The sequence below is a fragment of the Parasteatoda tepidariorum genome, chromosome 3 (assembly GCF_982258835.1).
Source record: "Parasteatoda tepidariorum strain Cologne lab strain chromosome 3, Ptep-v5.0, whole genome shotgun sequence".
NCBI classification, from domain to species: domain Eukaryota; kingdom Metazoa; phylum Arthropoda; class Arachnida; order Araneae; family Theridiidae; genus Parasteatoda; species Parasteatoda tepidariorum.
Window position 1 is genome coordinate 6,551,560 of NC_141757.1, and position 14,403 is coordinate 6,565,962.

Consider the following 14,403-nt stretch of genomic DNA (forward strand, 5'->3'; position numbering starts at 1 on the left):
GAAAATTAAATACTTTTAATGACTAGAATTCATTAAAAAAAACATACTTTATCCAAAAGTTTTTCCCTTGTATCAATAATTGATTTAGCAAATATATATTGTGAAAAGTGATTACTGAAATTCGAAGTTTACACATCATAATATCTTATTAAAAATTTGTTTTTTTTAAAATCGTGCACAACTTCGTAGCAATAAAATGTGATCGAGAAACAAAATAGACTTACAACGGAATCTGTGCAAATGGAACAAATTAAAAAGTTATGACTCAAATTTGCAATTCAAAATTTTTTATTTTTATAAAAAAAAAATCATTGTGTCGGGGGCTGCAGGTTGTCAACCCAACTTATGCTAAAAAACATTGCTAGGAGTACGGAAAAGTCTCCCAATAATCACGGGCACCTATTTGCAACTTTTCCTGAAAATAGGTGCCCGTGGCAACCCTGATTTTTAAAATCTGCATAGCAGAAAATGTAAGGTTTTGATCATACAAAGATAAAAAAATTTTTTTTATTGGGGACCATAACCAACTTTAAAATTTAGTGAAATTAATAACTTTTGACCTAATGATGCAAAACTGCAATCTCCTTAAAAAAACGATTCTACTTAAATAATTACACTAGAATCTCGTTTTAGCAAATTCCTAGGGATTGAAGTACTACATAATAATGAAAATTCATTGCACCGATATTACGAATTTCAACATTAACAAAATTATTTTGTTGCATTGGAATATTTCACATAAAAAAAATAACAAATATTACATTTAATAACAATTGCCATCCATTTGTACTCTACATTTAGAAAATATCAAATCAATGTTTTAAAAGCTCACAAAAACAGTTAAATTAAAAGGAACAATGGATTTATTATCACTTACCTATCAGAAATGATGTAATCGGGAATTTTTTTTCGAAACCACTCATTTTGGAAATCCACATGAATGTTTACTTCTTCAAACATAAATGGATTGATGTTTTGTCTTTTCAAGGTGGTCCCTTCCGAGTGATTCGTCTTTCTTAAAATGTCCTTTTCTTATCTGAAACTTCTTTTTATTTTTAAGATACAAAAATATTTGAATTCTGAGATGGATGTGTACATTTGAAGAATGGAAAAATGCTTTGATCAAGAGAACTGTTGCTTATTTTCACCTTCGACAAATCGGATTACGAATTTCGTAATAATCGGTATTTTTAATTCACTGTTCCTATGGAGGTTAGGAAATTTTTGGTTTATACATAGAAATTTTCGCTAAAACAGATTTGACTGTAGGGAAAATGACACTTTAAAAGTTACTAAAATATGAATATTTAGTCGGTAGGTAGACTAAATCATCTTTAAAAATCTGGTCATTAACCGCATTTAAAAATCTGGTCATTATTATTGGGACTTAATGTCAAGAAAACCCAGTACAATGTGGACAACTGACAGTGCGTTACCGATTGTTGAAGTCACACCGCTCAGATTTACTGAAACAAATACATTTCACACGGCTCCATTTAATGTAAATGGTACATTTTACAATAGGTAAAATAATACTATAATGCATTACAAAACTTTTTATTTCATTGTTATCTTCTGAAAGACTCAAAATAAGTGTCTTATGCAATTTACAGGAACAATGTAGTGATCACGTGGATGTGTGATTATGCTCATAGATTTTTCTTTTCGATTCATTCTACCTTTTTGGGGATGCTCCAAATTTAAAAAAAGTTAAACAGTAAATCTAGATTAATTTTTTACTTACTTTTTGCATTGCTTCGTCGAATTATTTTGAAACACCCAATTATTAACAATGAGAAACACGCAAGAATACATCAGATCGCGTTGCAACATCCCAGCCGACCGAAGACTCCCCGTGTAGTAAATGGTGACTGGTGCACGCTAAATCTGTCGAGTCTCAAAATCCTCCATGTTCCCAGAACAAATCAATACCTCTGGGGGTACTGATCCAGGAGTTTCCTTGTCTTCTGGATTGGGTTCAAAATGACAAGGCTACGGAGTTGAACATTAGTAGATGTAAACCCACAAATTGGGTTGGCTGTTCAACGACGGATATAAAAACTAAATAAATGTGACAGAGTGATGAGAAAAAGACGCGTTACCTAACAAATACAAGAAGTGCTATTGCTCCGTTTGGAATTCATTGATGTAAAATAAACAAAGTGCTATCTCGCCACTTGGAATTTCGAGACATAAAATAAATTTTCAATACCCCCTGGGACTCAAAACGGTTAAGGAACCTAAAAAGAATGTCATATTTTACTGTATCGCTTCTTAAAAAGATTTTACAGAGAAGTAAAATACCTGCACAAAATCTTCGCTTGCTGCCAAGCTAGAAAAAAATTTCCAGGCATTATTTTCCTATGCAGGCCATTTTTCGACTGTTAGATTTGAGAAAAATTACACATTTTAATGGATTTTAGTGAAACACATATACCAAAATTTTTTGTTCAAGAATCATTGTAAAATGGTTAGGCTGATCCTTCAACATAAGACGAGGATTCACTTATGTAGGATTTTTTTTCGTGGAACTGTCTTCTCAGGTTCAAACTTTCCTGGCTTACCAAAGTCAAAATTTTTTATAGTTTTCCATCGAGGGACCAACATAATCTTAATGATAATCATCAATAATTCCATCATGAACCATTATATTTTTTGATGGTAATCAACATAAGCAACCATCATCCCAATTTAGGAATTGGAACTGATTTATGATGGTCCAACATAAGAATAGCAACTTGTTTCGATGGTTTGTTCATGTGGAACCATCAGAAATTTCCATCATAGTTTCTTAGAAATCAAATGTTGGATTGATCATGAATAACCATCAACTCAAAGTAGGAATTTAGACTGATTTATGATAGACTAACATAAAAAGGGGACGAACCGGAATTGTTTTGATGGTATATTCCTGTTGAAACAACATTAAGCCATCATATAAATGCATTCTTGGACCATCACGAATTTCCATCATAATATCTTAGAAGTCAAATGTTGGAACAATCATGAACAACCATCATCTCAATGTAGGAATTCGGACTGATTTATGATGGTCCAACATAAAAAAACCCAAATTGTTTTGATGGTATATTCCTGAGAACCAATAAGAATTCCTATTAAACTATCATTGATATGTATAGCTGGAACCATCATGGATTGTTGGTTCTTGAGAGTCAAACTTCTCTTGATGGTTAACCATCATAGTGTTAAAGTAGCATTTTCCATCATGGAATGATGGAAGTTTGTTGGCATATTTGTTGGCCTAAACCATCAAAATTTTTTGATGGGACCATCAAGAAATTTGACTTGGGTAATAAGATACTTATCGTGCTGTAAAAGCTACAAAGGTGAGGTGACATTCTGACGGATATACGATAGTTGAAACAGAAAATATTAAATTAAGTTGAATACATACTAATTCAACTTCTCAAATGTATTAAAAATTCATTGCTACACAGAAGAGAGCTAGGTAATCAATGCTCTCTACAATTAAATTAAAACTCCAGAAAGATAAAATTTATCTTAATTAATCACAATGTGAATAGGAAATCCATTCACAAAAGCAAGAATCCTCCATAAAGTTATTTTGACAATATAAAGAAAAAGTCTGCATGATTTTAAGGAATCACTGCCAAAAAGACAATTGTTATTATTTGAACTAAAAAGTTTGAAACACACGTAACAATAGTAAACCATCAGTTCCAAGTTATTGTTAACCAACTGAATTGAACTTTAAAAGAGAATAAGTAAATTTTTAAACAATAGCTTCAACAACATACCTGCCAACAATGGAGATTTTACTAGTTTTGATTCATCACTAGTTCAAATTTTACTAGTTTTGATTCATCATGCGTAATCATGTAAGTCAAAATTGTAAATAATGAAAGCACATACATTCAGCGAATTAAGAAATATGTATGGTAATCAAAAGAAGATTTTTAAACCATTACTTATAATTACTTAAATTATAAACACTCAACATACTGGCAATAGTACCATCTGTTGAGTATTTTTGCCATTTGCAGACATGTTATCAAAATTTTTTTTAAAAATACTTCAACAAATACGGAGAAATTTGAAAATATACGGGTAATACAGGAGTTTTCATTAAAAAACAGGAGACGTGGCAGGTATGCAACAACCTAAAACACCACAGCTTTCCTCTATCAAGTATTTATACAAAATCATGCCAAATTAAAATTACTTTTACCTTATCTGAGTTTCAATAACGCATTTCTTACGCGAAACTTGACAGCTCCTGGTATGCGCGTAACGTAATTTTATTAAAATATCTCCACTCGACAAAGAATACCTAAATAAGAATTAAACACTTAAATCGTCTAAATATTAAATGACTTTAAGGGAAAGGCATACTATCTATTGTTGTTTGAGGCAAAGTCTACAATAATATATTAAGTTCTAGCACAGTGTAGGTAGTCAAATCTCTCAAAAATATTTTTAAGCACTATATAGATTAACAAAATGCAAAATAATTTTCAAAGACTTTACTTGAGCATGACAAAATATCTAGTTTCTGACAAAGAACTCATTTTTTGATTTGATATCAGAGGGTGGAAAATGAAGCTTGAAATTGAGAATATCTTGTAAAATGCAGCAGAGTTGCAAGTGAGAGTGCTAGAATCTCACCGAACCCATCTCAATAGACGCACATGCGGACTCGCAAGTATTTCACGAAATCTGTAAAATGATTGACGCTTTCATACGCTATGGACTAACGATACTCCGAAATTTGTGGTTGAATGAATCGCAAAAACGTCGAATAGAACAAAGCGAAAAGTAATATGAAAAGCGCGCTTTTGCATATACGTGACGAAAATCGACATGGTAAGGGGGGAAAAATCTCATTTTCGAAAAGGGAAAAATTAAGCCCTTTGTAAAAACACCCAATGAAAAAAGCACCTTTAAGGGCTTTTAAATATCGAAAATAAGCACCTTTAAGCACTTTTTAAAAACGCTACGCACCATGGAGTACAAATACTTATTACAGATTTTGAATCGGATAAATCTGACTTTAGATTTAATTATATATTTAGTATTAACAATAAATTGTAGACCAAGTCATAGCTGCCAACTCTACTGAATTTCCCTGTAAACAACTGGATTTTGCCAGTTTTTACTGGTTTAATTAAAATTTTCCTAGTTTTTGTACATTTTAGAAATTATCTAGAATTTCCTACAAAAGTCCCGATTGAAATAGAATTTTTTGTACAGATTATTGCTTGCTTGAATATTTAAATAAATTTTACTAATACATAATGAAGCGAACCTCATTTACAGAAATCAGTTCAAAATTTTTTATTCTAAAATGTTCAAATTATTTTTATTCAGAAGTTTTAAATTAATTAACAAAAATCTTTTAACTATCTTTGATGAATTAAATGCCTATTACTATTCGAAATTATGAGTAAACATAATACATAACATTTCAAGTATGTTTAATGTCAATCATAACAGGAAAATAGTGCAGTTTTTCTATATTTGACTAAACATATTTGAAATGTTATGTATTATGTTCCCTCGTAATTTCGAATATTAATAGGCATTTAATTCATCAAAGATAGTTAAATGATTTTTGTTAATTAATTTAAAAAGAGAGTTCTGAATAAACTGAATGTTTCAGAACAAAAAGAACTAAACTAATTTCTATAAATGAGGTTCGTTTCACTGAGTATTAGTAATTAGTTTTTATTTGAATATTCAAGCAATAATGTCTACAAAAATTTTATTTTAATAGGGATTTTTTTAGGAAACTTACTCAATTTCAGGGAATTTCCTAAAATGTACAAAAACCAGGAGAATTTTAATTAAACAAGTAGACCAGGAGAAACCTGCAAAATCTGGTAGACTTGGTAGCTACGAATGTATATTTTTAATTTTATGATTTTAATTGTAATTGCTGAACAATCTCCAAACATCAAATTTGTTTTTTTTTTCCTTCTCAGAATCAGCTTTCATAGATATAAACCATTTTTCTCCCTCGCTTTCAATCCGTTTTATGTTCCGCGATCCAATGATCCAGAAAACGTAAATTGCTTTTGTTCCATGCAGTTTTTAATCAATTTAATATCTTTCTGCGACATGCCTCTCTAATATTAATATTTTCCTGCATTTAAAGTAACAGAAGCGTCAATTTCAAAAAAATAAAAACTTTTAGGTTAAAATAAAATAAATTTTTTATTGGAATATGTAATATTTTTTTTATTCTAATATTACAGCCGATATTCTCGCATTTTGTAATACACTTATTATTTCCTTTTTTGATTTCATAAATAGTCATCACATTAATAAAAAAATAATGAAGTCCGTACCGCAGCAGTAACTACCGGCGGAAAAAAATCAACGGTGAAATCATGCTTGTCGGGATTTTCGAGAAAGTGTTACCAAATGTGTGTTTTCATTTCAAGATTCAGTTGTTATAACAAACAATATTGTATTAAAAATATAAGATTTTAAAAACTATGTGGATATCAATAATAACTACATAAAAAAAATAGAAAGAAAATTGCTGCAAGAAAGAAAACCAAAATTTTTTACTTCTCAAAGGAAAAATCTTTCTGCAAGTAATTGTTTGGCACCTTCCACTCACTAAAAGCATTTCTAACAAATACTGTTCACCACCATTCAAGAACATTAAAAAAAAAAAAACATTTAAGTAAAGTTACAGACCAAATATATATACATTTAATTTGTATGAAACGATTTACAAAATTACAATAAACTGCAAAGAAGTGATTCAAGAACACATTATGATACAGAGTCTCTCATTCGCCTAAGAGTCGAGTGCATTTGTGGAGGGGCCATCTGTATACAATCCTTCTTCTCCTTTAAATAGAAAAAAAAAACAATGATTTCTAACAAACCACATAGGTTTCACAAATAAAAGTTACACTCAAACATGTACAAAAAATAAATTATAAACTATATTCAGAGTTGGCAAGGTTTAGAAAAGAATGGATTCATTAACGGTTTAAAACGCCCTGTCCAAAACCCTTTTATTCAAATTATGTCACAAGTTAAAAAAATATTGTGAAAAATAAAAGGTTAATCTTTGGACAGGTTTTTTTTTAATTAAAAAAGTTCATTATTATTTTTAATATTGCATTGATTTATATTTATGCAAAAATATAATTAATCAAGGTTTTGGACACTTTAAGATAGTAAAACCCACGTGTCATGTCCAAAACCACAACCCTGACTAGATTAATCTACATTAAGCATTGTTTTGAAGTTTATCCCACAGGGTGCGTAGCCAGATTTTTCAACAAAAAATAAACAACTTTTAATTACTCTTTAAAACCCAAAAAATATTTATAATCACTTCTCAAAAAAAAAAAAATCACTAATGATTATTAAATAATTCTTATTACTTTACAGATCCTAAGATCTGTGAAGTAAAAGGAATTATTTTTTTTTGCCATCGCTTGAAGTTCTTAATTTATAAACATGAAATCAATAAAATTCAGAAACATTTTCAAAAACTGTACATAATCATAATGAAATAACTAGTTTCGGATAAATATTGATGTGAAAATCATGCCATTTTTTGTAATTTAGAATGACATTCGATACAGAAAAGAAAAAATCTCATTTTAAAAGATAGAAAATTAAGCACTTTTTACAAACCCTGAATAAAAAAAGCACCTTTAAGGGCTATAAAAAATGTAAATTAAAAATAAGGACCTTTAAGCACTTTTTAAAAACGTTATGCATCCTGACCCCATCTGAATAGGGAATCACGGACAACTCACTATAGTCAAAATTTACCCCTGTAAAGTAATTCTCTCAGCTACATATCACTTTCAAGGGGATGTAAGACACTCATTCCCACAATATTGGTACTTAACCTGCTTAGTACTGAAGCAGTTTTAATAATCACCAAATATACAGGTATAGGACAAAATAATAGGAACACCTGTGAAAGAATGGAGTCGTTCTCGACCGTCCAATAAGCGGCGGGCACCTGTCGCAAGAAAGTGCCACCTAGCGGTGATGAAAGGCAAGGTATCTGTCTACAATTTGGCAGTGTGAGATTGCATGAGAAAAATCTGTTTCTAGCAAAACGAGATTATGTCCGACCTCTCTGACCTTAAAAGAGGCATGCTAATCGGAGCTCGCCTGGCTGGAGCGTCCGTGTCCAGAACAGCGAACCTTATAGGTGTTTCAAGGAACACTGTATCAAGTACTCTGTCGGCATACACAAAGTTGGGTAAGGTGTCTTCGGCGAGGCACAACAGCGGCAGGAAGTCGAAGTTGTCAGACCGTGATAGACGGGTGTTGAAGAGGATAGTCGCTCGAAAACGCAAGACTACACTGCCGGTGATAACATCCGAGATGAAGACCCACCTTCAGAACCCTGTATCCATGAAAACTATTCAACGGGAGTTGCATGCTGCTAACATTCATGGCAGAGTAGCTATTCCAAAACCGTTAGTTTCAGTGCGGAATGCTTTGAAGAGACTACAGTGGTGACAAGACCACCTGAAATGGACACAACTGCAATGGGAACAAGTCATCTGGTCTGATGAATCCTCTTTTACACTATTCCAGACCACTGGACGTGTGTTCGTGTGGTGAACGCCGGCAGAAGCATTTCATGTTAACTGCCTGGTTCCTACCGTGAAACATGGAGGTGGTTCTGTGATGGTGTGGGGCGCTATATCTGCCCGTGGATTGGGGCCTCTCGTTGTCTTGAGGGGGGTGGTCAAAGGGGACCATTACCGAAGCATTCTTGCAGATCATCTTCACCCTATGCTTCATACTCTCTTTCCGGGAGAACGTCCTGTGTTCCAAGATGACAACAGTCCTGTTCACGCGTCTCACTGTGTTCAAACATGGTTAAATGAGCATAATGACGAAGTGGACCATCTAACGTGGTGTCCTCAGTCCCCTGATCTCAATATCATGGAGCCTTTGTGGGGTTTTTTGGAGAAAAAAGTCCGTGCTCGGTTTCCTCCTCCACGCACACTCTCTGAACTCGAGACTGCCCTGCAAGAGGAATGGCTGCAAATTCCAATGAACTTTGTTCAAGACTTATATTTGTCAATCCCACGTCAAATGCAAGCTGTCATTCAGGCCAAAAGTGGCCCAACTCCTTATTAATAAAATATTTTCATTTTTGCACAGGTGTTCCAATTATTTTGTCCTATACCTGTATCTATATAATACTTTATACCTATATTTGGTACTCATTGCAGAACCCTTTAACATTTGAGTATTTTGGGGCCAGGATAGCCTGGTTCGTGAGAACGAGTTCGAATGCAGCCGTCCAAAGACTCCCTGTGTAGTAAAGGGTGACTGGTGCATGTTAAATCTGTCAGGTCACTAAGTCCTCCATGTTCCCATAACAAATTATACCTTTGATGGTACTGAATTGGAGAATGATCGTTCTCTGGTTCAGGTCAAAATTACGATCTGTGGATGGATGAATAGATGCACAAATTGGTCTGCCCTATTAACGGGAGTGACAGAAGTGGAATTCTTGGTCGTATCCGTCTACCAAGGAGGATATTTCTGTGTCAGCACTGTGATTGGTGCAAGCCGGATGCTGAATTCGTATAAATCAGTCATTGCGGGGGTTCGAAACCAGTTCACCTAATTGGAAGACGAACACCCTATCCCCTGAGTCACCACTGTCCCATCTACTATTGTTGAGATTTTCCAAAATCAAACTTTCATAAAATGCAATAACTTGCATACAATACCTTATTTAGCGTATCTGGATCAGCCCCAGCCTCCATTAATAATTTTGCTACTTCCATTCGTTCTTCTTCACACGCTAAATGCCTGCAAAAGGTTATTTACAGTATTAAAATATTTTTTTAACTTCAATACAAGACTGAATTACATACAGTAAATCAATCTCATGAACTTAATTTTAACTATAAAATATGCTGTGACTGTGCGCAAAAATAAAAACCGATCACCCTGAATAACTTTTGATCCAATGATCGGATTTTCATGTTCTCGGATTCAACCTTATAGGTTTGAGAGGGTAACTTCAAATATGCTCTAATTAATAAGTTACGAAATCAAACACGAGAACTATATGAATAAACGTGTCTTTTATTCGACGGATTAGAATTTCTGACCTCCAAAATATAGGGTGCAGTCAGACAATCTGGGCCCTTGTAGTTTGGTCAGGAGAGCGACCCGGACACCTTAATGTCAGTTTTTGCGTATTTTGCCATATTTCAAAAACTTTTTAAGTGAATAGAATATTTTTCCACATAATTATAAGATTCATTTATCCTAAGATAATTCTATACTGAAATTAAATTTTAGTAAATATTTATTATTTTTTACTATTTATTAATAGTACAGTCGAACTCGTTTATAACGAGCTCAAAGGGACCGTAACATGTACTCGTTAAATCCGAGTGCTCGTAATAAACGGGTACTTAAGACAGGCGTGCAACCAGAAGAGGGGGGGGGGGTCATGGGAGGTCAAATGATTGAATTTACTTAAAATTTAATTAATACTTACTTACTTTAATTACATTAATTAATTTAATCGCGTTTTTTTTTTTATTTCGCGGACATTTCTTATCAATTTGAAAAAAAGATAAGACAGAAAGACTAGAAAGATGAGAAAAAAGATTGCTAGACAGAAAAATATTGCTCGCTAAAACCGGGTCTTGCTCGTTAAAAGCGACTTCTGTTCCATAGACTTAACATTGATCCAACCAAATATTCTCGTTGCCCTCAGTAAATCCGAGTTCTCGTTAAATCTGGGATCATTATAAACGAGTTTGACTGTAATATGTACTATTTATTAATAGTAATAGTTTACTATTTATTAATAATAATTGTTACCTATTTAATATGGGGGAATTATAAATTTGTGTCAATCTTCATCTATCAAAAGGTACGTCAAGATAGAATCAAGTTAACATGTCTTGTCTACTAGTGAATTGGTATTTAATATTTGTAGTGGTAGTTACATCACAAATGAAAATTAACTCATAGTTTTATTAAAAAGAAAAAACTTAAAATAAATTATGAAGAAATAAAAAGTCTGTGCACAAAAAAATAAAAATCGTACTCACAGAGGTGTATTCCAAACACGATCTCTAGCATTGACATCTAGTCTATTTCGGTACTCGTCTAGGAAAAGTTTAATTATTTTGAGATTGCCCTTTGACGCTGCTCGGTGCAGGGGTGTACTTCCCATGTGATCGGCAGCATTTATGTTTGCGTCATTATCCAATAGAATCCTCACAATCTAGATAAATAAAAATTGAAATACAATGTAGGAGAACACAATCTTTTCACTGAAATTGTGTTGTACACAAAATAAAATAAAAAAAAAACCAATGATTTTCGATTTAGTGGTTGGATTTTCACCTACTAAGATCCAATCTTTATACCTTTAAGTGTTTCTTTATATCAATCCCAATCAATCAATATTAAATCCCAATGAACCAATTAAATCAATAACCAATCTTTATATCTCTAAGTCACCGATCACAGAGTCACTTTGGTAAATGTCCAAAATATATACAGTAAGACCCTGCTTAACGTGTGGGATACGCTCCATCAAAGTAGAGCGTAATGCGAAACAGCGCTAAACGAGGTTATCTTAACATGTAAATAATGGGATTAGAGGAAGATGGATAGAAAATTAATTAGGTATTAAATTTAATAATTATGTTTTTTTTTTAATAAAAATGAAACCAAACATTTATTTCTTACAAAAATAAAAGCAATATAAAAGAATATACGTACTTATAAAAACAAATAAAATTCTAAGTCAGTCAGATCATTCAGTCTATTTTGTGTTTCCAATTTTCTGCCTTTTTGTCAAGAAGGCATCTAATGTAGTTTGTGTTTTCCTTTTGCGTTCTGTTAGAATTTGTTGTTGATAAGTGGATAAAACATCTATAACACTCCGCCATGCTTTTGAACTCCTGTCAAAATTTCGATCATTTTCAACAAATTGGTCCATAATTTTGGTTATAGTGGTCAAACTCCTTTTTACAAACGCCATCGAAAGTTCTTTTTGCTCTTCTTCAAAATCACTACTATCAATATTTTTGTTTTCTTTTTGCTCAGTTAATTCCTTGAGGTCATCATTAGAAATACTAGCTGCTGTTTCTTGTACTATTTCTTCGACGTCTTCCACATTTACCTCATCTAAACCGGTTTGTTTTGCTAATTCCACTATTTCATCCATATCGACAGAGTGTCTAATGTCTTCGCTCTTACTTAAATCTGGCCAAATGTTCTTCCATACTCCTTTCAAAGATCTTTCTGTTATCTCATTCCAAGAAAGGTTTATGTTTTCTACAGCATTCATGATATTGTAGTTTTTCCAAAATTCTCTTATTGATTACTTCTCTTCTCCGTCTATTTTGTCAAGCATCTGCTTTAATGTTCGCCGCAAGTAATAAGCCTTAAAATTGGATATAACGCCTTGGTCCATTGGTTGGATTAAGGCAGTTGTGTTAGGCCGCAAAAAAACCTCACTTCGACTGGAATGCATGTTGTAAATTTGTTGGGTGGCTTGGAGCATTATCAATTAATAGTAGTGCTCTTTGTTCAAGTTTTTTAATTTCGCAATAAAGTTTAACAGACGGGCAGAAATGTTCGGTGAACCAATTCTGGAAAATTTTAATAGTTATCCATGATTTTTTATTAGACTCCCAAATTACTGGTAAAGTTGATTTAAATATGCCTTTCATCGCTCTTGGGTTTTTGGAATGGTAAACTAGCAGTGGTTTTAATTTGAAATCTCCACTTGCGTTACCACCCAGTAGAAGTGTTAAGCGATCTTTTGCGGCTTTAAATCCTGTCGCTCGGTTCTCTTCATGGGATAGAAATGTTCATTTTGGCATTCTTTTCCAAAACAGGCCTGTTTCATCAACATTAAAAACCAATTCAGGAGGTTCCTTGTTCTATTATTGTTTTTAATGTCGCTGGGAATTCAGCCGCCGTTTTCGTATCACCATTTGCTGCTCGCCTCAATCTTAATGTAATTAAAAAAATTTCTAGCTTTTTCCAATATGATAGATTGGCTTAATGGCATATTGCGTTCAATTTCGTGATCAATCCATGTAAACAGTCATTTTTCCATTTCCTCTATAATGTTATTTCTAGATTGGGTAATTCTAGTTGCAGAGCTAGATGTAGTTGCAGTTGCCGATGACAGTATTTTTTCTTTATTCTTAAGAATTGTCCTGTGGTATTGCTTTTATGATGTTTTGTTACTTTTATATATATGTGGTATTGCTTTTATGATGTTTTGTTACTTTTATCTTTGCTGCACTGCTATAATTACTTTAAGGTTTTAGTTTCTCTTTCATAAGTTTTCACCTGCCCTTTTCTGCCCTTAAGTGATTTAGCCAAAAATAAAATAAAAAAAAGAAATAGCAAGTATAGCCCTACTTATTTTGTGATGGTGGTAACAGCCAATAAGAGTTGAGTATGCTTTGGGGGCTTGGTTAGAGGAGGTGAGAGAAAAGGAGAGGACACATGGTTTTATTTTGAGAGTTTTTTCGAGGTGTGAACTTTAATTTCAGGTGTATGAAGATAAACCAAATCCCCTAATTTTATATCTTTGATATGTCTAGTTGTGGCAGTAGAAGCAACCTGGTTATCAGCAGCTTTCTCTAAATTTTCTTTTACAATGGCAAATGCCTGTTGCAATCTAGGAATCAATTCTTGAACATAGGTAGAATTATCATTGTATGTCCTAAACTTTGACGAAAATATTAAGTCATATGGCATCATAAAATAATAATAAATCATAAAATAATAATAATCATAAAATAATAAAAAATCAAAATTCCCTGTATTATCCCAGTTTGTAAAGAAAAAATCAAAATTCCCTGCATTTTCCCTGTTATTTTAGGTGATTTTTAAATTCCCTGTATTTTCCAGGTTTTCCCTGTGGAGTGGCAACCCTGAATAATGTCAACAAATGTTTCAAATGATAAAAATGCATCCGTATAGCACCACACCAAACAAGAAACACAACTACACTGTTTCAGATATGTTATGTACATATTTGATGGAGTCTACGAGCACAATTTCGGGGAATCCCCGGGTTGTGTGGAAATAAGTAATTTCAAGTTATAAACTTTAGTGTTTTAGTCTTTTGCAGATTCGTCTCCAGGGTGAAAGTGGAGAGAAGTCAAGAAATAATCAGTTAATCAATGTGACATAAGACATCGTGTTCTATAATAAAAGAACGAACAATTCTTTTTTTTCATGAATGGATGAACAGTCCGCCCTTCTTTTGAGTCTTTGGCCGATGGCCTGATATCCGTCATAGGATTAAGATTGTAGATCATGATGATGATTCTTTATATATTTGTTCAACATTACGAATTTTAGATTTAAGTTAAACATTTAAAGTATTAATAAATGTTGTATTCCAGTTTA

General features: G+C 32.8%; 1 protein-coding gene across 2 annotated transcripts in view; it reads right to left on the minus strand.

The window, feature by feature from the left end:
• Positions 1-14,403, minus strand: part of LOC107443891 (uncharacterized) — a 40,474-nt gene that overhangs the window by 13,665 nt on the left and 12,406 nt on the right. The window contains exons 4-6 of one of the 2 annotated variants that reach the window (XM_043053426.3): positions 11,067-11,242; positions 9,723-9,804; positions 6,680-6,843 (exon numbers count right to left, since the gene is read on the minus strand). In XM_043053426.3, coding sequence (XP_042909360.1) covers positions 6,766-6,843; positions 9,723-9,804; positions 11,067-11,242 — 336 coding nt within the window. In that variant the 3' untranslated portion in view covers positions 6,680-6,765. Of the gene's footprint in view, positions 1-6,679; positions 6,844-9,294; positions 9,805-11,066; positions 11,243-14,403 lie in introns of those variants that run through there. The other variant, XR_015432384.1, reaches the window with a different exon arrangement.